The sequence below is a fragment of the Tiliqua scincoides genome, chromosome 4 (assembly GCF_035046505.1).
Source record: "Tiliqua scincoides isolate rTilSci1 chromosome 4, rTilSci1.hap2, whole genome shotgun sequence".
NCBI classification, from domain to species: domain Eukaryota; kingdom Metazoa; phylum Chordata; class Lepidosauria; order Squamata; family Scincidae; genus Tiliqua; species Tiliqua scincoides.
Genome location: NC_089824.1, coordinates 170416875 through 170443313, shown reverse-complemented (window position 1 = coordinate 170443313; position 26439 = coordinate 170416875). Strand labels below are relative to the sequence as shown.

At 42.5% G+C, this 26439-nt stretch overlaps 2 protein-coding genes across 5 annotated transcripts in view; one reads left to right on the top strand and one right to left on the bottom strand.

Annotated features, from left to right (window-relative positions):
- Positions 1-1744: 1744 nt before the first annotated feature.
- KCTD20 (potassium channel tetramerization domain containing 20) lies at positions 1745-21701 on the top strand. 4 transcript variants are annotated; one of them, XM_066625368.1, is made up of 9 exons: positions 1779-1851; positions 3392-3452; positions 8672-8860; positions 9807-9984; positions 11905-12007; positions 14071-14191; positions 15932-16129; positions 16624-16734; positions 18093-21701. In XM_066625368.1, the coding sequence occupies exons 1-9, from the start codon at positions 1846-1848 to the stop codon at positions 18383-18385; spliced, it is 1260 nt and encodes a 419-aa protein (XP_066481465.1). In that variant the 5' UTR covers positions 1779-1845; the 3' UTR covers positions 18386-21701. The 4 variants fall into 4 exon arrangements, with proteins under 4 accessions (XP_066481468.1, XP_066481465.1, XP_066481466.1 ...); XM_066625371.1 differs by lacking the exon at positions 3392-3452 and having other exon boundaries at positions 1745-1851; positions 8672-8745; XM_066625369.1 differs by lacking the exon at positions 3392-3452 and having other exon boundaries at positions 1833-1851.
- An 895-nt stretch (positions 21702-22596) lies between these two features.
- STK38 (serine/threonine kinase 38) overlaps positions 22597-26439 on the bottom strand; it is a 30248-nt gene continuing 26405 nt past the window's right edge. The window contains exon 14 of the mRNA XM_066626158.1: positions 22597-26069. Within this exon, the coding sequence (XP_066482255.1) occupies positions 25939-26069 (131 nt within the window). The 3' untranslated portion in view covers positions 22597-25938. The remainder of the gene's footprint in view (positions 26070-26439) is intronic.

The following is a 26439-nucleotide window of genomic DNA, read 5'->3' as shown; positions in this document are numbered from 1 at the left end:
GAGCATATATCCTGACAGGACCTGACCTGATTCATTAATTTGGTATAACCTCCACCCTTTGTTTCTTAGCCATAACAACCTATTTCTGCCCAATGTTGCATATGCACAACAGGGGCCAAATGCATACACCTATGGGCTGGGCAAAAATTCGTTTAATCTGGATTACAGTCACCAGTCCATACATTGGCATGTTTTGAAACATGATGGCTTAGTAACACCCTTATTCCCATTCCAGCACAATCCAATACATATTTAATCACAACTAAGTTCCACTACTGTCTGTTTGATGGAGCTTATTTCTAGGTAAGCATGGATAGGATTGCAGCCTAAAATAATCTATAAACCAGTGTTTCTCCAACTGTGGGTTGGGACCCACTAGATGGGTCGCAAGCCAATTTCAGGTGGGTTACATAGCACCTAGCTCACCTGCCACTGAAAATACAGAGCTGGAAATACAGGGTACAGAGCTGCTGGGCAGGGAGAGAGGCATGGTGCCTTACCCTGAATAGGTGGGAAGATGGAACACTGGAGAGGAGGGGAGGACTGTGTGGTTGGAGAAGTATCCAAATCTGTGTTCTGCTTTAACTTCCAAGCTGGAAAGTTTGAGTTCTAAGCTATGCAAAATAACAGCACAAGCGCACCGCGTAATGTATGGGTTGATCGCAGTTTGAATCCTAAATTGATGTCACTTCCAACCATGACATCACTTCCAGGTTAATGACATCACTTCCAGACAGATTGTCATTCTAAAAAGTGGGCCCTGGTGCTAAAATGTTTGAGAACCGCTTTTGTAACCACATATAATCCAGATGGCTTCACACAGTGCAAATTTCCTAATTACTTGAATTCTGCAGGTAGGCATGTGCTTCATCCAAGGCATGTATCCTCTTTGCCATTGTGTGCTGTAGCAGAAAATCTTTAAAAGGCTTTTTAAAAGGCGTGTACACATGCATTGTGTATATATGATCACAACTTTTACCTGTTAGAGCTGTCCAGCAGAAGGCTGTCCTTCCTTAGAGGTTTTCAAGTAGCAGTGGATGGCCACCTGTCAGGGACGTTGAAGCAGTTGCCTTTACTGAGCAGGGGATTCGGTTAGATGACCTCCATGATCCCTTCCAACTCTAACAAACTGTGGTTCTATTGTGTTTTATTTGTACAACCCTTTGATCCTTTCCTTCCTGAACCTCTGGTTTATTCTATCTGAATGTGCTTTCCAAACCGGGGAAGATGATTTAGGGCACAATCCTAACCAGGTCTACTCAGAAGTAAGTCCTATTTTGTTCAATGGGGCTTACTCTCAGGAAAGTGTGGTTGGGATTGCAGCCTTAGTTAAAGAGCATTTTAAAAATGTTAACTGCGATATGGCTGCAATCCTATGCATGCTTACCTGGGAGTGTAAGCCCTATTGATTACTGACTACACTGGGACTTACTTCTGAGTAAACATGCATGGAATTGGGCTGTGTATCAGGAAGGGGTTTACAAGTTCTGGATAGGGGAGCAAAAGTGGAGTTCTTTTGAAAACATATTTTCAGGAAAGATATTTTTAACACCTTGTGTGAATCCATATGATTTCTTTGCCAGTATTTTTGAACATCTCGGTACTGAGTAACACAGGCAGCTTCTCACTGCCTTGTCTGTGTGTGTGTGTGTGTGTGTGTGGGCAGGGACTCTTAATTTGAAGGATGTGCATGAATCATCACTGGATTTTCAATAGGGGGCGGAGAGTTTCACTGCAATCTGAACTCTGCTCCACTCTGCTGTTTAGATGGGAAGAATCCTTCTTTAGGAAAGGGGGATTTCAAGGCCGGTTGTTATCATCACATCATCTGAGACCATTCACCGCATGCAGGTAAGTGGAGCATGTTTGGTGTGCCCTCTGCGTGGGGATCTTGATTCCACGAACAGAATTTGGACCTGGATGACTCAGAGTTTTCCATGGATTGCAAACCTCCTGCTTCTGTTTCTGTTTAGGAGGAAGTGGCTTGTCTGTGTCCAGGGTTAGGCCTCCGCATAGCTCTGCCAAGCAGCTGCACAAAGCAGGCAAGGCTGCAGTGTGTTGTCCAACCTCTCCCAATCCTTTGTGAAAGGCTGGTGCGAAGCAGTTGTTGGGCTGCCCGGGACCCAACAGAAAATGGCTTACTGAATGTTGCACGGTCAGCAGTCCTGTCACTAAGGCTGCAAACCAATCCATACTACCTGGGAGTAAGCCCAATGGATTATCATGGGACAATATCTGAGTAGACATGCATCCGATTGGGCTGGAGGTTACTCTAAAGCAGGGGTGCTCACACTTTTTTGGCTCGAGAGCTACTTTGAAACCCAGCAAGGCCCAGAGATCTACCAGAGTTTTTTTTACAATGTTCGCGCCATCATAACATATAACATTTATGTGTACAATGTATGTTGGTGTACCTTGAGCCCCACTGAGTATAACAGGACTTACTCCTGAGTAGACATGCCTAGGATTAGGCTGTGAGGCTGCAATCCTAGCCACACTTACCTGGGAGTAAGCCCCATTGAGTACAATGGGCCTTATCCCGGTGTTTCCTCCCAGAGGCACCTGAAAGGGGGGGGGTCGGCACTCCGCGATCTACTCATTTTGCCTCACGATCTACCGGTAGATCGCGATCCACCTATTGAGCACCCCTGCTCTAAAGAGTCCTGTTTCACTGAAAGAAAGAAAGAAAGAAAGAAAGATGGGAAGGGGGCTACCCGTTATGCAGTTTTGTGGGTTGCACTTTTATTTTATTTTTATCTTTCTGGGTATATATTTAAAAACCTTTCTATCCCACGTTTCTGTCACTCAAACCTCCAAGCCAATTAACAGAAATGAAATAAAATAATGAACGCACCGCGATAACAAAAACAGAGAATTAAAAAGCAGAACAAACCTTTTCAAAAGTTTTTAATAAAACACCCCATTAAAGGAGAACACTGGAAGAGTCACCCCATTGATCATCTTCCCAAACATCCCCTGGAACAGCAGCAGGTCTTTATAATACATCAGAATTCAAGGAGTGATGGAGCCAAATGAGCTTTCCAGGGAAGGGAATTCCAGAGCCTTGGTGTAGTCACTGAAAAATCCCTAAACCATAGAGCCGCCAGCCTTCCTTATATGGCAGGAAGACACAGGGCCTCAAAGAAAGACCTGTGAACAGGTGAGTTAATATTAGAAGCTGTCCTTAACACACCCTTTCTGTGTATGGCTAAGTCAACATGTTTGTTTTTCTTCTAGAGTGGCTCTAGTGTTTTCAAAAACTCCCCCTGAATTCATCATATCTAATTTGTTAGTGAAAGTGATGTACCTGAACAAATGACGTCATTTGAAAGTGCTAAAATCCTTCCAAATGCATCTTTAAGTAGCTTCTGTTTGTACTCATTTCTGATAGATTACCCTGTTATTCACATCAGTTGACCAGGTTTACCTGCTACAGCAGAAGAGATCCAATGGTATGTGGTCACGAGCTCACAAGGCACTCATTGAAAATGTTAAAATCGCAGCTTTTTGTTGGGGGGGGCACATTTCTCATCCTCATAGCTGCCAAGATACATTTGATCTTGTGGAGTTGAAAACAAAAAGGATCATACACAAATGGGGGCACTACATTAATTAGCCAAGTTCACCCCTGATGAAATGGAGAAACATTCTACTACATGAGGGTTGTCAGAGATAAGACCTATGGGCCGAACAGGGCCCCTGGAAGCAATTCATCCAGTCCCTGTTATAATTGGGCTCTCCCAGCTTGATAATTGGGCTCTCTCATATCTTGAAAATATGAACAAGGTTTGTACAATTTCTCTTCTGTCATTTGTAGCTGATGAGTTTCTGTGTGAGAACAAAGTGCTTATTTCTGGCCATCATCTGCTTATTGATGTCACTTTCTGCTTAATGATGCCACTTCTGGCCCTCAGCAGGTGCCATGAGTGCTAACTTTACCCCTCTGTATCACTGGTTCTCAAAATTTTAGCACCGGGACCCACTTTTTAGAATGAGAATCTGTCAGGACCTACTGGAAGTGATGTCATCACCTGAAATGACATCATCAAGCAGGAAAATTTGTAACAATCCTAGGATACAATCCTACCCAAACTTACCCAGGTGTAAGTCCCATATATTATCATTGTTAAAAGCGTATACAGAGTGGCCTGTTCAAAGTACAGATTTGTAACATTTCCCCAAATGCAGTCACATACCATGGTAACATCAAGTCTAACATATTAAAAATGCAATATTGAAATGAATGGGAACCCATCTGAAATTGGCTCGTGACTCACCTAGTGGGTTCTGACCCACAGTTTGGGAAACACTGCTCTGTATGAAATGAGTTTGACATCCCTGTACTACACCATTCTAAATCTGCATTTCAAGATATTGTGAGGATGGCTGCACATATTGCACTTTTTATAATAAAATATGTCTGAATAAGAATATTATGCAGTTACGTGAGTCACGGTCATATTTTGTAATTTAGCATCAACCATGTTCTTAAAAAAAGGTATTCAAATTCATGTTGGTTTTGTAGAACTTTGGTCTTCTGTGCAGATATATTGTAGTTCCACACTTCTGATTTAGCATCTGTGAACATTTTAGTTAGTTACTTGCATTAATGTTCATTTTGACCCAACAGATGTAGACGGGATAAAAGTAGCTTTCGTTATTATGGCCAGGAGTAATGTGGTTCACTAATGGGAACTACTGGTGGCTGCTGCAGGGAAGTGAGGAGGGAGGAGTAAGATTGTTCTTATGGCTGGCATCACTGGTGCAGGGATAGGTGGTTAATGTCAACAGGGGCTGCTAGCCAGTCATCAGCCACACACCTGCATAGTGCCGATTAACTTTTCTCTTGCTTCCATGGCCTTCCTCAGTGGTAACTAATAAGGATAGGATCCCCCCGCATCAACCCACAATGACCGAATGTTCTTCTCAGGCAGCTATCTTGGCAGCGGCTGTTTCATCTATGACAAATGGTTTTACTTTATTTTTGTTTAGTGTAATTGGCTGTCTTTAGTAACCATAAACAGGAAGTTTGGATTTGTTTTTTTTTTAAACCAGAGTAAATATTTGAAATTGTACAAGGGCTTCAGGGTCAACAATATTCACCCATTGGCTCATTTCCATAAAAGTTATAGGGCTGTTGAGCTCTCACTGTTCCAGTATGACAAGTCATAGAAGCTTTCCTTCCTTTATTCAGTGCTCATTCCCATTTACTTGCCTTGCCTCAAGCATAGAACTGAGCAGGTGACATACATGCGGCAGAATTTAGTGCTGTTTGTGCTGGTGACGGGGTCCAGGAGAGGGGATAAAGGGAGTAATTTGTATTTGGACCCAGGGTCAAAAAGGGAGGCCCCAGGAGCTAAAGAAGAAGGCCTAGAAATTTCTTGGGATCTTACATATTCTGATCTCACCCAGACTTGCTGCCCATGTGGGATGCCAGTGGCGCTACCGTGGGTGCATAGTGGCTTCTGCCCCCACTACAATCCCTATGCACCAGGCCGAGGAATGCATACATGACACTCCTTAACACAGTATCAAATTTGGGAGGAAACTGGCTTCCTACAGTAGCTCTTTGGTTTGTTGATCTGCTTACCATGAAGGAGTGCCCAGGGACACAACTGTGGAACTACAGGCTGCTGGTGAAGTATGTTTTGGTACACACTGGATACTTTCCATTCTGGTGTGAGCCTAAATACGATGATGCTAATTTTCTGCACTGATTTTCTATATTTAAAAGATTTTAGAGAGATTCAGGAGTTTGTTTCGTTTTCTGTATTAACTGCCTTAGCTGTGCAGTCGGGTAGATCTTGGCTCCACATTGGGAAACCCGGTAGATCTTGGCTCCAAAGATTTTTCTAGCTATCACCACCCTACCCTTAATCTGTTTTGTCCCTTCTCCTTTGGGAAGGGACCCAAAATAAACTGTACGTCCTGATAAAATTCCTCTCAGAGGCCCTGGCTGGCAAAAAGACGGTTGATGAGGCTACTCTTTGCCCATGTCTTGGATCAGGACATAAAAGGCTAACGTGCCTCCGAGGTCAGGATTCTTGTATTTAGGTGAGTCCCAGGTGAGTATTTAGGCTGGAAGCCCAGGGGAGCTGTAGGCTGCCTTTGCCTATCCCTAGTATGCCATATGACCAAGATCCAAAGAACTTTGCATGCATGGTCAAGCTTCAGAATTCCTCTTTCAAATACAGCTCATTCTAAATTTGGTTCAAATCCCCACTCTGCCACAAAAATCACTGGAGTCAATCACTGTCCCCAGCCTTATCTACTCATAGGGTTATTGTGAAAAGGGGTGACCATGTCTGCCACCCTGACCTCCTTGGATGAAGGGTGGAATATAAGAAATAATTTTGTACTGAGTATATTATTACTAAAGTGTCTAACACCTGACAATTACCTTGGCAGGTAATTAATCTTTTCTGGTTAACTTATGTATGTGTCCCTGTAATCTTTCCACCCTGAAAAAGAATGGGAGGAAACATAAATCTTTATGGAAATACTTGTGTCCATTTAGGTTTCATACCAAATTTGTTTTTAGAAGTCTTCCTGATGAACAAAGCTTAACGAGAAGGCAAAAAGAATTTTTAAAAAGTGGTTTCATATGTGGAATTATATTATTACAGGAAACAGTAACTAACACTTTAAAGACAAATCCAGTTACAGGTGTGTGCCACTTAATAATGGGAATACGTTCTGCTATCCCCATTGTTATGCGATTAGGTCATTAAGTGAACATTCAGTTCAATCTTTTGCCTTTGTGGTGTAAACAAACACTTCCTGACAGACGCTCGCTGGCTGTACAGGCTGCTGGAGAGAGAGACTGCCTCTTCTTTGCAATAAGAGCCTCTCTGCTGTGTAAACAGACATTCTGCTGCAGGCTATGGGAGACCTGATTGCCTCATTAAGAGCCTCTTTATTGTGCTTTGATCACCGTCATATATGTTGTTCATCATTAAGCAAACGGTTGTTAAGCGGTGCATGCCTGTATTTTTACTGGGGGATGATTAAGCAGGGAGGACATTGTCAAGGATTAGTTAGAGGGAAGTATTTTCTTATTTCAATGCAGCTGAACGTATCTCAAAAGGAAATTTTTTCAATGGAAACCTGCAACTGTGGATGTATACAGTCAGATCTCAGTGTGGCTGAGTTGAAGTTTGATCTAGATTTTGCAGGAGGAGCTGTATTTAGAAGGGAAATTCTGGAGCTTGATGGTGCATGCAAAGCTCTTTTGACCTTGATGTTACTCTATATTAGGGAAAGGCAGCCTCAGTTAGTCTGACCCACAGTTCCTAGAGACACGACTTCCTGTGCTTATTTGACCGCCCCCACTCTCACACACTAACATACATCACTGACTGCCAAGGAGCCCTGCTTTATTGGCCAAGAATAGCTCAGCATGAGTAGAGGCAGGTTTGTGCCCATCCTGCTAATGATACTGCTGATGTCAAGTAGGGATAAAGGGAGCTGACTCTTGGAGTGGGGGAGGTAGGAACGAAGAAGCAGATGGTGAGAATAAAAACCAGTGTAAGTTGAACACTATGCTGTACATACCACGGTGCCAAAGGAAGAAAATGACTGAAATTCAGGCAGTCGTGTCAGGTGTGTTGCCCTAATAAAACTGAATTGGGTTACAGTTTCAAGGTTACATTGGAGAAATGGGATTTATTTTGAACTGGGAATAAAGGAACCATACTATTAAGTCTTGGCAACATTATACAACTGAATGTGGAATATGAAAAATGGGACCATTTCTTTATATTTTCAGAGTGACTGTTTCCGTGATTACATGGTGATTATCCTGGTTTCCATGATTACATGCTTGCTAATCAGGGCTGGCCACAGGAGCTGCAGGGCCCAATGCAAAACATTATCCTACTCACCAGGATAAGTGGCAGTGGAGAGGCGCCTGGCAGTTTCAAGCCAATTGGACCCTGGGCAGGACCATCTAGCAGCGATGCTCCACTCACTCCACTGCTGGACTCCTTGTGATTCCTCGGCATGGAAGGTTCCATGCAGGAGCATCAGCTACAGAGCGAGGTGCTGGCTGTGGCTGAAAGTGCTCTGTTTGCTGCCCTGGGAGTCCCGTCAAGCGTACTGCCCAATTTGACCAAATTGGGCTGCACACCTGAAGGGACCCATTTGACCAAATTGGTCAAATTGCTGTAATGCCGGCCCTGTTGCTAATGCAGCAAGCCTTGGGCATGGCTAAGGGTGTGTGTTTTCTTTCTCACACCAAGCACACACCCATAGGGAGCAGGTTCGGCAAAGTCTAGGTAACCAGTGTCTAGATCTGACTGGGCTGTGGGAGACTCATGTATATATTGCTTTTCAACAAAAAGTTCACACAGGACGCAATCCTAACCATCTTTCCAGCAGCAAGGTCAGGGCAATGCAGCTCCGAGGTAAGGGAACACACATTTCCTTATCTACCCAACTGCAGGATGCAGCAGGAGCCCCGTTGGCACAGCTGTGCCAGTGTGGGAAAGTTGGTTAGGATTTGGGCCTAATTGGTTTACAGAGAAAAATTAAATACCGTAACTGATATCTCCCTGTCCCACAAGGGCTCACAATCTAAAAAGGTGTTCTTATACCTTTTATCTAAAATGAATGAATGAATCTAAAAGGACTTCCTACAGGTGTAATCTGTGTTACTTTCTCGGACTTACAGGGCCTCCTGTGAATGGACAGTTTCAGTTGCAAATGTCCCAAATGAATATGAATGGTGCCAGTGGAATGGAAAGGGTGAGCAATCAGGAATCTTTTCAGTTGACTGAAAACATGACCCAAGATCCTGGAGAAAGCAACCAGAAACAAGGTGGCCGGACCACGAATGTTTCTCCACTGTGCAGAAATCATGGTAAAGACTAAAGGGGATTTTCCTTTAAAAATATAGCCAGACAAATCTATATGCTATATCCATGCTGATGGCTAGCTAGCCAGCCGTGCCATAGACAAAGCAAAGATTGGAGCAGGGTCTTTTGACTCCTCCTCACTTGACAATGATCTGTTACTCCTACCCAGCATGGCTGACCCTGATTTGCAGTGGTAGTGTAGCTCCTGAAAGTTGGAGGCTCTGGTGGCTGCTAGCACAAGGGGCTGGAGGGGAACCCATTGCCATGAATGCTGGGACATTGTTCTTTTACAGTTGTAGAACCTAGCCACCATAGCAGATGCAGTGGGGTTGGGTCCTTCCTGCTGGATTTGAGACTCTGAAGAAGAATAGTTCTTTACCACTTTTCAGCAAAAGTTCACAAAGTGATTTACATAGCAAGACAAATGGGAAGATGGTTCCCTCTCCCAAAAGTACTCACTCTTTTAAAAAAAACGTACAAAAGAGAGCCCAGCAAACAACCACTGGAGAAGATGCTGGGCTGGGGTGAAGAGAGAAAGTTGCTCTCCCCCTGACAAATATAAGAGAGCCACCATTTAAAAAGGGTGAGTTTTCAGAGTTAGCACAAAGTGGAGATCTGAATATACATATTGAAATACTCAATTTGAGCATACTTGGCTGGGTATGCATGGCTAGTTGGTGCATCCTTAACCATCTAGAGATATGCCAGGGTGCTTTTTTCAGTCACCTGTGGTCATCTGAATCAGTATTGTATCCCCTTTGCATTGCTCTGTTTCCTATTAAATTGTTGGGTTTTTAATTGTTAAGTTTCTCTGTACTCAGTCATTCCATTTACTCACTTGTTGGTTGCATCTGCTGTGTTTAGATAAAGAACTGAGATATGCTTCTCTCCCAGCAAGTTCTCAGTGTTCAGACGCCCTTGAAGATGCCAAAAGCATTTTCTTCCATGCAGGGATTAAAAGAAATCTAGACTATTATATTACGCAAGAGCAATTTGGGAACAGTTGTACCAGCCTGAGCAACAGTCCCCAAGTCCAAGCACCAGAGAAAGTGACCCTCGTTGTAGATGGCACCAGATTTGTTGTGAATCCCCAGATTTTCACAGCTCATCCTGATACAATGTTGGGAAGGTAAGTGGTTTCACCTCCTTTAGAAACTCTACTGCTTCTCAAATTGCAGTGGAGTTGCTGAGAGATATTATATCTTACTAGCTGAATGGCACTGGGCTGCGTTCTCATTTTAGAAGACCTTCAGAGATCACGTAGCACTGCAGTCCTAACCACTTTGGGAATGAGCCAACTGAAGTTAAGCATGCAGAAGTCCCATTGGGATCTTTCCAGGAATCTTTCAGGGTTTTCAAGTGAGGTAACTCAGGGTATTTGGCTGAAAGTAACTTTTGCTCCAGTCCCTTTGTAATGTGAAAGTAAAACTGACATTGACTGGAATACTCATTTGAATTGCAAGCACTTCTCTACTTTCATTTTACATGAACAGAAAAAAACAGCAAGAGACAGACTCTATAGTGCCTAAAAGCATGAAAATGCCCCCAGTATTTAACTACAGATTAGGGCTACATCACCCACTGCTAGAATTCAGGTGATGGTGAATTCCTATGAAATGTGGGGGGAGAACTTTAAAGGAATAGGCAAGAAGGAGTTGCTGAACTATCCCCCTGTCCAAATTTCCCTTTCCCCAAACCCATTTCTCCCCGTTCATGTTTCTCCAATTAGGTGGAATATTTTTCTCAGATCCCCAAAAGCAGAAAATTGTCTGAAGAAAAGTATTTTCCAGAGGTGGGGTAAACACAAAGAGGGAAGAAGGATCTGGGCCACCGGTGGCATCTAAAGGTGATGGGGCTACCTAATTTTCTGAAAGCAAAGCTGTGGTTTATTCTGAACAGCAGTAGCAGAGAAGACAAGGGAAGGATTCCCCTTGGCTTCTACGAAGAGCCACTCTGCAGCCTGCTCACTGGTGCAGGGGGGTTGCACCCGCAATACTTTATCTCTTGGTTCTTGTACCACCAGTTAACTACCACTCCATCACTAGATGGCCTCAAGAATGTCTAGAGGTAGATGAGGAGAATTGGTCAGTAAGTAGCTGTGGCTATGGTAATTTCTGGGCTGCTTTTGACTACTGTGAGAAGTAAAGGAAATGTGTACAAGGACTCTGAATGTGACATTTAGGGCACTGGGCACCTGGATCAAGTAGCATATGTTTCCATTTCAGGGCTGATTACGGCCCCCCTTTTAGCTGCATAAAATGCCATCTATCTCCTGACCAAAGGGCCCTTCTGCATTCTCAAAAAATGAACTGTCTGTATTTGGATTATTCTTTTTCTAGGTAGTCTTAGAACCAAACTAGGTATCACACAGGACATTCGTGATCTGACCCATTTCTTGGTACTTTAAAAAAACAAAACGTAATTGTTGTGGGAGAGCCTGAATCAGGATGGGTCAATGGCCCTAGGGGACAGTCGTGTCCCCAGAGAGAAGGCCCAGTGCTAAGTTTTGCAGGGTGTCTCAGTATGCTGTGGAAGCTGCCTCTCCCCCTTGGAGTAATTCTGGGCAGTGAGAACAAAGTGGAGGAGATACCTCTGTGTTGCTCTTGCCACTCAGAATGGCTCCGACAGCGAGGGAGAGGTGCAGCTCCCTTGGCGCGTTGAGATGCCTTGCAAAACTTAGCACTGTGCCCTTCCTCAGGGATCCTACTGCTAGGGGATGTGGTGCTAAAATGTCTCTTTGCCATTTTCCTGATTAAATCCTGATACAGGAGTTCTTACATTATGGAAAATGGTTTCTCCTAAGGAGCAACCTGAGGATGTCATTTTAAACAGGAAAATGGAAGAGGAGGAAATTGTTAAAACCCCCTGGCACTGCCATTGTGATCTGATACCCCCCCTCCCAGTGCTATTATATTTTTTAACAAGCAGAAGATACTGATCACAGACCTCCTGCTTCACATCTAGAGGTCCCTTTAGTCTTCGTACTTCATTCCACTATACAGACAGATTAATTCTTAAATAGATTTATGGATTCCTTGCAACCTTCCAGAATGTTTGGACCAGGACGGGAGTATAACTTCACTCGGCCAAATGAGAAGGGTGAATATGAAATTGCAGAAGGAATCAGCTCCACTGTGTTCCGGACTGTGCTGGTGAGGAAGCTCTTGAAGTTGTGGAAGTAGGAGTTTTCTCTTGCTTTGCAATCTTACTATTCCTGCTTTCATCATTGACTTCAAAATAACTTTGAACTTTTAAATAAGTATTTTATATTCATTTTGTAGATCTGAGGGGTTGTTCATTATTTCTGATTTTTAAAACTCATGGCCCAATAATAAATGATTCGGTATGCTCACAGACCACAGTTTAGAACAGTGTTCTTCAACCTTTGGGTCATGACCCCAGTGGGGTTGCAAAGCCTCAGCTGTCGGGTTGTGTACACTTATGGAAATGAAAAAGGTGGAAGACCACTGGACTAGAGTGCCATCAGGGAAAGGAAGAGACATCCGGTGTACCCTTCAGGTACCAGGAGGTTGTGTTCCAGTCCTGCTCAGGTTCTTCGCAATTGTGCTAAAATAACTTTCACTAGTGCCAGGTTTCATGGTATCTTTTTCTGCTCTCTCTAATAAGACTATTTAGTTACAGTGAACAGGGCTGGGGGGGGCGTTATGGGGCAGGGTAGGGGGATTGGGTTCCGGGAGGGAAAGGATCGATGATGGGTCCCCAGTCTTATTAGTACATACGTTCTTATTATTTATGTTTTGGAGTCATAGCATGAAAAAGGTTGGAGACCACTGGTTTAGTGGTTCTCACACATTTAGCACCGAGACCCACTTTTTAGAGTGATAATCTGCCAGGACCCACCAAAAGTGGTGGCATGACCGGAAGTGACATCATCAAGCAGGAAAATTTTTTACAATCCTAGGCTGCAATCTTACCCACGCTTACCAGAGAGTAAGTCCCATTGACTATCATTGTTAAAAGCATATACATAGTAGCTTGTTAAATGTACAGATCTGTAACATTTCCCCAAATGCAGTCACATACCATGGTAGCATCAAGTCTAATATATTAAAAATAAAATAAAATATTGAATGGGGACTCACCTGAAATTGTCTCAACCCACCTGGTGGGTCCCAACCCACAGTTTGAGAAACACTGGTTTAGAGCAGGGGTCTCCAAACCCCGACCCAGGGGCCAGATGCGGCCTGCAGCAAGCCTCTATCTGGCACATGGCCAGCCTCTTGTCCCCTGAAAGCCTCTGGCCCACTCGACTGTGCATGACCAGAGCTGATTGCTTCTGGAGGGTGTTCTGAGAGCTGGAGAGGCTGAGGGAATGAGCCCACTCATTCATTTATTCATTCATCTAAGTTCCATCTCTAATTTATTTATTTAAATTTTTTTCTGGCCCTCAGCACTGCGCCAGATATTTCACACGGCCCTCTGACCAAAAAGTTTGGAGACCCCTGGTTTAGAGGATGAGACTGAAGACTGCATATCACAGTTTTAACAAGCTGCAGTTTCATATTCTATTGTAACTTGAGAAACGGGGCTTGGTTCAAACCATGCAGTCAACAGGCCAGGATGTCACATCCAGGATCTGAACTTTTGTGTTTGTAACATGTGCGTTCATGACAACAAACCATAATTTATTGTTCCACCTGAATCAGGCCAAATTTGGTGCACCTTATCATTTGTCTTACTATATGAATTTTCCCATATAATGGAATTTTTTCCATATAAAATTCCCATATAACCGTTTTTCCCATATAGCTAATAGTGCCACGGGATGTGGCAGGTGACTAACAATGCTGAGCTTTTAGATTGGAGGGAAACTGTTGATGCAGTTACAGCTAAATTCATGTGTAGTTGGTGCCTGAATGAGAGACCACTTAGGGCACAATCCTAACCCCTTACGTCAGTACTTTCCAACACTGGCATAGCGGTGCCAATGGGACGTGTGCTGCATCCTGCAGTTGGGTGTCACTCACGGAGGCCTCCTCAGAGTCAGGGAATGTTTGTTCCCTGCATTGCCCTTATATCAGTGCTGGAAAGCACTGACATAAGGGGTTAGGATTGCGCCCTTAGGTGCTCTGTATACTATCTGAAGTTCTTGAAGGGCAAGTGTGATGGAAGTGCAAGACATCATGTAAATATGTAAAATGATGTACATTTTACTGTACTGACAATAGTTCTGCTTTGCTACTTGTGCTTTCAGGATTATTACAAAACTGGAATCATTAACTGTCCTGATGGGATTTCTATTCCTGATCTCAGAGACACATGTGACTATCTTTGCATCAACTTTGACTTCAACACAATCAAGTGTCAAGATTTAAGTAAGTGTTGGGTCACAGGTGGAGGAGGAATATCCATGCTGTATTCATCAAAGTCATTCTGCTTCTGTTTGTTCTTTGGTTCCTGATCTTAATATTGCCCAGGTGGTTTGCTGGTTAGTGCTTCTGTCATTGGGAACTTCCTCTGGGACAAGAAGCATTCCACTTGCACAAGGGGCTCTCATTGTAAAAGCAGAATGCTCTTTCAGTCACAAAGGGAGATCCCAGTGGCTAGCTGGGTTGCTACCTAAAGGGATAACAAAGTGACTAAGACCAAGTCCTGTCCAACTTTCCAGCCCTGATGCAACCCTGCCAATGAGATATGTGCTGCACCCTGTGGTGGGGAGGCAGTCACGGAGCCCTCCTCCAAGTAAGGGAAAATATGTAGGGCTGCATTGTGGCTGAATCGGCACTAGAAAGTTGGATAAGATTGGGCTTTAATAAGGCGCTAAGAGCCCAATCCTAAGCCGGCTACCACTGGTGGGCTGGGTGTGCACACTGTCGCAAACATGCAGAGGATCCTGGGGCTGGCAGACAGGCCTGTGCTAGCCTTCTGGCATCAGTATGACCGCTGGAGCAGGTAGGTGCTCCACAGGCCAGTGGAGGAACAGGAGAAGGTGAGGTGGGGGTTAATGGGGCAGGGGGCAGATCACAGCTGGCAGGGGTCTTTCCTCAGGGAGCTCTCCAGCAGTCTCTATTCCTTCGCTTCATGTATTGCGGCACAGGACTTTGGTTAGGATTGGGCTGCCCAATGCATTGTCAATGAAAATGCTGACACATTCAAGGTGCAGTCAAGATGTTTGAATTAGGGACCTACATTATCTTTTAATCCTCTATTAGTATCATATTGTTTGATATGGAATTTTAGAAGCATTTTATTTCAAAAGACTTGGAAGTAAGGGTTGACTGTGCATTGTGATTCCCACACAGAGGCCTTTAGAAAGCCAGGGTCAGTGTCTGGCGTGACAAATTGTGGTGTCTCTCCCATGTCCTCTAACTCAGAGGGGAGTCCTCTGCACCGGTGTTCTTCCTCCCCTTGGGTTTCCTTAATTCTACTGGGCTGCCACTGCTTTTCAGCTGCCAGGAGCAACCCCCTCATCAGCTGCTCCCAATTTTATGAACAAAGTGCAGCAAATTGTGCTTGGGTCCAGGGCTGCTGGCTGCTTCTGTTCTGTTCTTTCCTCCTCAATGCAAGTGCTTCTGGCTTCTGCAGTGGAGTGGGGAGGCATCCCAATCACCAGAGAAACCACCATCCCTGTTGTCACCCACGAACTCTGCAGAGGCCAAGGGGGAATGTCCTCGATTGTGTTGTCATCCCCTGGAGACAGATCCTGCTTCAGTGTGGTTGTTGCTGCAAGGGTCTTTTACCTAGCATACTGAGGAAGTTGCAAACTTGAAGGCCAAAGTACACCAGGTGTTGTCGTTCCCCCCCCCCCCCAAATAGGGCTTAACTGACACACAGGGCAGAGCTGCATGACTGTGCTGTTTACCCAGCTTAGAATGCCACTGATGTGCCCAAATGGCAAGAGGCCGTCACTTGCTCTTTGGTGCCTACATGCTTGGAAGGAACTAAGACAAGGAAGAGACTGGGTTGCAGTTGGCATTCCTGTGCTAGCCAGGTGTTTCTTTCACCATCCACCCTTAATGGATGAATGAGAGGTGGTTTAGGTATGCAGAGCTAGGGCTATAGAGTCCTCTTCCAATTGTCGGTAAAGGACTCCCACCTGACTTGTTTCCTCTTAGGTGCTTTGTTGCATGAATTGTCTAACGATGGGGCTCACAAGCAGTTTGATGGCTACCTGGAAGAGCTCATTCTCCCCATCATGGTGGGTAGTGCCAAGAAAGGAGAACGGGAGTGTCACATTGTGGTGTTAACGGATGAGGACACAGTGGACTGGGATGAGGACTATCCCCCTCCCGTGGGAGAAGAATATTCACAAAGTAAGTGCTCTGAACTTGTGTGAGACAACCCTTTTTGTTTTTCCCTTGCGCAGAAGCTGTTCTCCAAGAACAATTGTATTCTGGTGTCCAATTATGCCATAAATCCATCATTGATTGCTGTGTGCACAGTTGATTGCAAGATTGCTGGCAAAAGGCCATGGTGGAAAAGACACATGGTGATAAGTGGATTGGATACTCATAATTATTTGTAAGATACAAATCTCTGATTGCACTAATATGTTCTTCAGTGCATACAATTTTTCATGACTCTTCCTTGAATAATGTATCCTTTTAATTGCTCCTTCATTTTTACAAGAGCCTTCAGAACAAAATTCTCAATATGCTTTCGATTAAATAAATTTGAATCACTGCAAACTGTATGCTAGTTTAACCATTTTCTCCGAAGGCAGAGTAGCTTCCTGATACTGTTAATGGCATCAGAAGGCATATTTTATGCACGTATTAATTATGGCTTCCCTTCATTCTCCCTCCAGTTCTGTATAGCTCTAAACTCTACAGATTCTTCAAATACATTGAAAATCGGGATGTTGCAAAAACTGTTTTGAAAGAACGTGGTCTGAAAAATATTCGCATTGGCATTGAAGGTAGGTATAGTGTTTCCTAAATAACAAAAGCATTTCAAATGAAGTCACCAGCAGTTTCCAAGTTTAGACCATCTGCTGCTTCTTCTGACTAGGGTTCCCAGTGCTTGAGGATGAGTGAGGTCTCCAGGAATTAGCATCAGTCTCCAGGCTACTATTGAAAGCATTTCAGTAATGCAGCTGATCCTGTACTGTTATTATAATCTGATCATTCTGTAAACTCCCTGCAAAACTTAGTGTGCCACCCCCCTCTAGCTACGCCAGTGGCAAACTCTCACCCTAAACTGCAGTGAAAACCATCCCTTGTCCCTTGAGAGCTATTGTAATAGCTAGACAAGGGGCAGCCCAATCCTCATGGGACAGTCCGTACTGTGGTGGGCAGAGGGGCAGCTAGAGGTCTCCTTGAGGTAAGAGGACATGTGTTCCTTATCCTGTGTTGAGCCCCCGTAACTGCTATGGGTCTACTCAGATTCATACCAGCAAAATTGCTGGTGCAGAACCACATAGCCCTGTGTAAGGCTTGCAGGCCCAGGAGGTGGGATAGGATCCAGAGGCGATCTCTGCCACCCTCCTTGCTCCAGTCTACTCACCTCCCATCCCTGCATCACCCTCTCCACACCCAGTTTCACCCATCCCCTTGCGCTGGCATATCTCTGTGCTGCTCAGTGGCAAACTCACTGCTGTCAGCTGCTGGGGTTTCTCTGACCAAATTGGAGGCCCAGTGCCTGCCTGTGCTGGTCTCTGCACCAGCGCCTCCCTCTTCCTGGCCACTGCAATGTGTTTTATGGGACTTTCACGACTGTCATCTCCCTGGCAGCATGTGTAAAACTGGCACTGTGGGACAGTAGATTGGGCCCTAAGCTGCATTTCAGTTCTCATCGCTGCAGTGAACTCATGAGGTGGCCTTAGTAGGCAGGCTATTCTCTCTCAGCCTCAGTGGCAATATGAGGAGGGTCATTGTAGGGACAAAATCAAAATAATCCATGAAGCATGCTGCACACTCAAAACATTTTGAACAAATGCTTAGTATTATCATAAATTAGTGCACTTAAACACTAAAAAAAATGCCTTTACCACTATAGCAGAGTTTTCATGGTCATTCTCTTGAATTCTGCAAGTTGCCATCCTTGATTTTAAAAGCTGGGGATTGTGGAAGAGGGGTGTGGGTTCTTTTAAGAGACACCTGTCCTGTGAACTGCATTTAAAATAGAAGCACTGGTAGAGATAACATCCACCTCATCCTTTAAGTGCTTCTGTACCACAACTGGTATACAAGTCTTCTTCTATATCTTTAATTTATATGCTGGGGTTCCTCTCTGTGAACCTTTGAGGAAAATGATGCCAGGCTAACTGTTTTTCAGGTTACCCCACATGTAAAGAGAAAGTGAAGAGGAGGCCTGGAGGGCGCTCAGAAGTCATCTATAACTATGTGCAACGGCCATTCATCCAGATGTCTTGGGAAAAGGAAGAAGGGAAGAGTCGCCATGTTGATTTCCAGTGTGTTAGAAGCAAATCTCTAACAAACCTGGTGGTGGTGGGGGAAGATGTAGCAGAAGATCAGGAGGTTGTGCTACATCACCCTCCCCAGGTGGATGAACTTGACAGATTAAATGCACCATTTTCTCAGATGGATCCCAATGATCTTCCAGATTAACACCACAATGAAGTATACAATACTCTCAAACAGATTTGGCTGATCTTTTGCACCAGAATTGAATTGGTGCAGCCTGCTACTATTGCAACAAATGGGATCTGTTACACGTTGTTCTGTTCTCAGAGTTGCTGTGTCCAGGATCTTCAAACATAAATATTATATCCGCAGTTGAAGGCTTCCAAACACTCTCTGAGGACCTAGTTACTGCTAATGGATACCACGTTTACACATAATACTGTCAAGGAATAGAAAAGTTCCCATAGAAGACCTGCCCATATACAATTCTGTGTTAATGCTCAGTTTCTGCTGCTTTCAGTTACAAAAAGACCAAGCAATATGTCATGAGGGTCTGCAATTAGTACAATTGCTAATAATTGCATACTGTGGTTATTTCCAGTAAGCTGATCTGTATGTACACAAGCACTAGTATATGCCGCTAACAGTTTGGTTTCCTTTGCAGTTGTTTCAATGCCAGTTGCTTCTTCATCTCAGGAGTTTACTGAAAGGAAACAAAATTTTTTGCTACATACCCAGACCTGGTACATGCCAACAGACCTCTGAATCATGGACAATCTAGGAGATTTGAGCACAGCCTACTGTGAGCTTTCCTGCACACCCATTAACTGTACTATGCTGTATATCCCAAGAATGAAGATTTCAAGAAAGCAAGTGCCGAACTGCCCCCATCCTGTATTTTTGTGGGTAAAAGTAGGCTTTTGCCTACAAAATAAATATTTTATATAAATCCATATATAAAATATTATACCGCTTAGCAATTTTAAACAAATATGGTCCACAATGTTAAAGTAGCCCCCCCCAAGTCACCTAAAGGTAGAGAAGTTATTGCTAAACAGTTCTGTAAATGATGAATCATCCATCTTTTCATGTAACACCTATAATGTGCTCTGTCTCTCAAGACTCTCAATAGATGACCACAACTGTCTGAAGGCTGCAGAGACTGTAGAATTATACTGGCTTTGCGGCTGCTTTTGTTAGGTTAAGACCTGACTACTAAGAGGGTTATACTGGGCTGCAGGCTACTGATGTACCTGTATGGCATGAGAAAAATTGTTGTTTCTCTAGCATAGAATGCCTTGGCAATTTGTCATCTGTATTGTGTTGCATACAGGTACTGCCCAATTGGATCCACTGCCCTGACCTGCCACTGCTGTGATATGCACACAAGGGCAGATGCACCCCCCCCCCCAAAGAGCCATTTACCTTTTCACTGCACTTCTTCCTTGTATGGTTGCTTAAAGCCAGGATGTGCGGGCCTGTTTTATTTAAAGGGACCACATAAGGCGCACCTCTCTACCCCCTCATCTCACTTTTTTCTCACACAGTCCCTTCAAATGAAACAGGAAGTCCTGCACCTCATTTCTGTAGAAAACCACCATGCAAGGAAGGAGCAAGCTAAGGAAACAAAATAATGTAGCTCTGTCTGCAGCAGGCTGAAAGGAGGGAGCAGCAGACTCCAGTGAAGGGCACCCCACATGTGCTGCTCCTTCCACCACTTGCTGCTTGATGTATTAATCATCTGCTTCATGGATGGGCTGGACCTGGTTACATAGCACATGTGCAGATGGGGCTGTAGCAGGAGTATTGCCAAAGTACACATATTTCTTTGTGTTCCTGCTGCTTCTGTAATAACTTTAATACAATTCAAATGTTCAGCAAGGACACTACTATCACCAATGTATGTGGGACATCACCCACTTTTTTGCATGGGGAAAGCTCGCACTGCTAAGTTGCTTTCCATGTGCAGGGAAAATGAAGATGGTCACTATCAGTTAAGATCACAGTGTAGACAAACCATCCAATTCTGCCAAATACCGTATTGGATGGTTTGCCAACATAGGAAAAACTGAGCAAAGCAGAACTGCCAAGGGCCACCACTATGAACCCCAAACAAATAAGTTGTCTGTTCATAAGTCTTCCACTTGTAGTATTGGCTTTACTGCTGAAACTAATAGCATATTTACTATCATGTACTGCAGAGCTAAGCTAAAAAAAAAAATCTTACAACTTAACTCTTTTGCAATATTCAGAAACACATTTGTAGTTTTATTTAAAAGTCTATGCTAGATCTCCATTTCTAGGGAATCTTTCACAAATAAGTGCCTATAGGAAAAGGGAACACCACAATCATTTATGGTCAGTAAGGTACAGTGGAACATAGTTCAATTCTCTTGGTCTTTTTGAAAACAGCTCATGAAAGTTGGATTTACAGGCAGGCATAACTTCTAAAAGAAGAAATGTGAAAAATTGTTGCATATGAATGCTTCCAGTCTGAAATTCAGAGAGGAAACCAATTTCTTGAACAAAAGACGGGCTGGCAGCTGTGTGGGAGAGACATTTGCCTGCAAGTCACCCTGCAGTTAGTCTCAAATTTTATATGACTTTGCTAGGTGTCCTGGCCCAGTATCCAGTTCCAGCAAAATATTCCAACGTATTCCAGTTTTAAGAATTTGTTTGATATGGTTTTTCCTTTGCAGAATTAACAGCCTTTGTCATGGGATTGAAAATTTGACAGATCTAATCGAACACAGAACTATAATTCCGAAGCAGGAAGCCATGAAACTCCTCAGTGTTGCTTAGAAACATACTTTTTACACAAGGAGGGTATTTCCAAGTAGCAAACATGTGAAATGCCAAGGACAGACATGCTGAGGGCTGCATCCCGGAAAACCTCAGCTGGCTGCTGTTCTCCAGCACACACTCCACTCCATGTGCAGGAACTTGTCCTTGCCATCTGTATTTTGTTTACAAATGTTGCCACAGCGAACATGCTTGACATGTAAAATAGGAAACAGCTCTTAAATAGGATTCTGAGAATTGAACTGAAATTCAAACCCTTGAACTTCAGACGTGAAGCATTCCAATAAATGAAAAAGTACCTGTTTTTATTTTATGCCTATCTGATAACTTCTGCAGGATTGCTCTGCCTCCAAGTTTCATTAAGAGCAGAGTTGTAAGGCAATAGATGGCAGTGCAGGCATTATTCACATATGATGGCTTGCTTTCCCAAAGAAACCCAATTTATATTTTATCTGATACAAGAGGTTTTACACTTGTTTTTTAGAAAACTCCACTGGAGTTTTGTGCAAACGGAATGCTGCTATTCAGGTGTGAAGAAGCTACAGCATTACTTGCCTATTCCATGACTTGTCATTCAAGGACAAAGCCACACTTTATATTCAGTATTTACAAGATTATACTGTTTCTGTAGTTATAGTTTCTGTATAAGTTGTTTACATGCTGCTTCATACCCTTCAATAAAGGTATTTTTAGCACTGGTTTTTATGTTCCCCACCTACTTCCTGTGCCTTTTCTTCTGACTTTGCAGCCATGCTGAAGTTTACTAGTAAAGTAAAACACGCATTTCTCTTCTAATGTATTCTCTTATTCACATTTCCTTGATGCTAAAGAACAATGTATCTGAAAACACAGCAAAGAGCCTACGGACTCTAGCTCCCCATTCATGTGTACACATGGTACTAACAAGGTGTATATTCATCTTCTGGGTTACAAAGTACACTTCTTGCTCTCACCAATTCCAATACATGCAATCCTGCTCAAAGATATTTCAGGTTTGAACAAAGTCGTTTTTGCTTACTGTATGGCTGTGGAGAGGAGCATAAAATTGTATCCTTATTCTCACACTTAAACAAGACGGCGTTTCTCTGCTGTATCCAGAGCTTGATCTTTCCTTGCCTCCCACAATTACCCAACCATCATTTGCTCATTTTCTTCTACCTCCCCTGGCAAACTAGACGTTTGGTTCTTTTTAAACCAATCAACCCTAAATTCAGGAATTAGAACTAATTTGTGAACTATTTATTCTAGTTGCACATAATGAATTTCGCATATACCCCCCCCCTCACTGGATGAGAGGCACTTATTCTAGTGGGTGCTCCTTTTATTTAGCATAATAAATAAATTGGAGAGTAATTGGCCCACCTCACTCCAGCAGTGTCTTTTCCAGTGGCTGTCTGCTGGTGTTCTTTTGTATCTTTTTAGATTGTGAGCCCTTTTGGGACAGGGAGCCAATACTTATTGGATTTTTACCGGAAAACTGTTTTGTAAACTTTTCGATGAAAAGCAGTATATAAATACTGTTATTAATAATAAACCATGAGACACACACACACACCGATATAACAAGCAGACAACAAAATGGGGCTGCCATCCACAAGAAAACCCCCAAAACATTAGCAAAACTACATTTATTGAAGAGGAATTATTTTGAACAGCTCAGAATGCAAAGATTGTTCCATAAAAAGTTGGTCTTCACATAAAACCCCAGAATAACATACAAAGTATATCAATGTTATATTGCAATCAGTAACAGCTGTATGTAAATACAAAACCAAATTTTGTCTGCCAAAATAAGGCAGAACCCAGGCACGTTGGTTAAGCAGTACCTAAGTGCAATACTGTGCTAGGAGGAACCACGCATAACTGGCAAGCATTGCTCATGCTCACTGCAACCGGGATGTTCGTTTTTCCAGCACCCACACATGCCAAACTCATAATTCTGCAGCTTTGGGGAATCATGTCGGAGATATGTCAGCATTACTAAGTACTTCAATACAGCAGAAGACAAGAAAATGTGCAAGCCGACATACCTAATAAAGGGTGCAATTGTTCGGCTACTACTTATTAAACTTTTCAAAAAGGAATGTGCCATTTTGGAAGGGTTCAGTTCTTTCCTCAAGAATTGATTGTGGGCTTATATGACAAGACAGTCAGAATACAAGATCAGGAGCCAGTTATGGATTGAATTCTCCCTCATGACAGCTCCGTGTGCCTTAATTGTTAAACATTAGCTCTGATATTAACTATGCCTATGGGTAACTGGGGTCCCATTTATCCAAGATTTGAAACCACAGAATTAGGTGTGAAATCCTGATTAGATGGGGACACATTGACCACAAGTAGTTAAAAGTCAGTGCCAAAACACTTTAACTGTGGGTTAAGGTGTTTATGAAGAAGTCACTACAAGGATGGAGAGTGCTCACATACTCTATTCTCTTAAATGAAGTTAAGAGGAAGTCAAAATTTATATCTACACCAGCCTGTGTATGGACTGCTCAATGAATACCCTTGCTTTAGTGTTGTTTTTTTAGCCAGAGAAATCCAGATTATAATGCTTTATTCAAGGGCAAAAGGACTGACTTTTGTTTTTATAAAGATCACAGACGGATGTTCTAGGTCCCCAAGATGTATACAACCCAAATGCCATACACTTTTATTGATGCATATAGTCCTTTTTTGTGAGTAGCCTCCACTTCACTACATTTGGAAGTCCACTAGGTGATCTCAGTCGAGTCAACATATCTCAGCTGAGGCAGAGGCTACAGGATTAGGCTCTGCTTTGCAAGAATACATACTGTTCATTCTCACTACAACATACAAAGGAAGTTATCTCCAGAAGATCCTAATGGCTGAAGACAAAAAACATTACATCTACTATTCATTTGCTCATGTACATACAATGTATTCAAATCTATCACACTGTGGCACAGAAATGCTATGTAAAATGCTCATAATTCAAAAGGACACAATGAAGAAGATGTAAGCAACAATCTTGTTTTTTTTTTTCCATTTTCCTTTGTGTGGGCAGCTCTCTAGGCAATCAGGTTACCCTGAGGTCTTCTACAGTTTTAATTTTTTTTTTAATTTAAAGGCTTTATAAGCACCAGTTTTGAATGCTACATATTATCAACATTCAGCAAGCACCAGACATTTACCTTTAAACTCATAATTATCTAGCAAGTAAGCAAAACTCTAGCCCCACCATGCGTAGGGACACGTTATTGGAGCACAGTAATAATTACAAATGAGGCACAGCAAGGATATAGAAGCAAGAACAAGAGTCATTTTCCCTATAAGCTCTCTACATACACGTTTTTTGGACAAAGCCTAAATGCAACATATAGTTTTTGCCTCTCCACAAAGGTAAAACTTTTTAAACTGAGGCTTCTATACAGTTCCATATCTAGACAACTAGTTAAAGGGTGGATAGCAAACTCATGGCATGGTGAAGATAAAAATAAAATCATCAAGGGGAAACAGTCTGGACTAGTATACAAGACTGCTTAATCCTTGCAGTGATGGAAGAAAAATGGGACATTGCATCTCAGAGAGCATTTTACTTACTCTCTTTATGGGACCATGGCTACTAAGCCAGCTTTTGGTAACAGTCTGGGAAAAGCATCCCAAATATGCCAATAGAATAAGGCCAGAGATGAATCAGAATGAAATGAATGGCGGAGGCATCTATCACTGCAACACCCTAGGAGCCAAATCTAAAGGCAATAACTACAATGGCCTTAGGCAAGTACCTCCTAAATTGCAATAAATGGATCTAAATTGCAATAAATGATGGCAGTTTGCTGCTTCATGCAGAGGTTGCAGAGAGTGATTCACTGGAGAACCTGAACAATCTTTTAAAAGTGTTAAGGCCACCGAAACACACCAACAGAGTCCAAGGTATGGAACTACAGAGAAACCTTGATCAATTAAGCCCAATCTCCATTATCCAAGGAATTTTCACTAGCAAGCACTACAGAAAGCATTCTAAAGGCACTTAAGATTCTCAGCTTCCAGGCTACAGAAGATTAAGTTCCGAAGTATCATGCTATTATTAAAACTTTGCACATTACTGTTCTGTTTGTAGCAACCCCTTTGCTTTGACTAATCATTGACTTAGAATGGGGCAGGAAGGAGAAAAGAAAAAAAAAGGAAAATATACTTTCTTCCCTTTACCACCAAATTTGTGAGAACAAGGTTCCTGACAGTATTAGCTATGGTGCTAATAAGTTATTTTCAATGGTTTGCTTTCTATGAAGTAGATGAAAGTTTTACTAAGACTCACACTTATCTCTTGACATTGCTCATAAAAAGCATAAATGTTCCACAAATTAAAATTTAGAAAAGGTTTAATACTTTAGAATCAGTATTTTAGTACCAACAGTAAAGTGCAGCAGGTTTTGAGGCTATTGTTCAGTTAAAAAATAGTATCCAAAAGGCTTTTGACCCAAGTATAAAACAGTAGTGACCTTTAAGGCAATATAGGTTTTGCCCTCCTATGGGATAACTTAGAGAATTTGGACAATCTCATACTAGTTATTGCTCTGTTTCCTCTAACACCTTAGCCCTTAGAACAGTGCTGTTAAGTAAACACAGCACTTGTAAGACAGAACTCATAAAGAACACAACCACAAATATGCTATGCTTTGCAATATTACTATTACTACATACAAATGTCTCCTCCTTGTTGAATTAAGAAAGAGTCTTAAGAATTTCAGCTAAGCCAAAAAGAACCTATATCCACAATACATCCTGGAAAAGCAGGCCTTAAGTGTGGCTTATGGAAGTTTTCCCATGGATAAATCCAATTGAATGTAAACGAAGTATAAGATGTTATCCAGCATTCTTCTTGATAGTTCAGGTAGTTTACCTTCAGGTAAAGTTTTTAAAGCACAGGAAAATAAAGCTTGTGCCAAGGAGCAAGAATTAATGTTCCCAAATAGTTCCATCATGAGCCACTACTTCCCAGTTTTCATGTAGGATGGTATTGCCCCTCGAGCTGTCAGGCCCTCAAAACGTTTGTAGGTGTAATTGATAAAGACCCAGTCTTTATTCTTGTAGTCCGTCTCTGGATGGTTACTTGTTGTCACTGACAAAATAATCATACAAAAGTATTATTTAAGTATTAAGTTGTATAGTTAATAGAATTATCTACAATTACTTGTAGGGAAATCCCTGTATTCCAATTGTATTCTTCAATTTTGCTCCAAAGAGAGTTGTTGGCCCTTTTGAGCATAATATGACTATTATAAAACCATTCTTCAGTTAGTAGTTGATCAGAATCAAGAGTAGCATGTAATGAAGTTGCATATTAAGATCAGGCTTAAAAACACAGAATTTGTTTCTCTAGATTTTGTTATTAAAAAAATTAGAACAAAATAAATTTTCATGTCACCTTCATATCCAACATTCTATTGCCAAAAGATGCATTAGACAAGACAGAGAGAAATGATTTAACA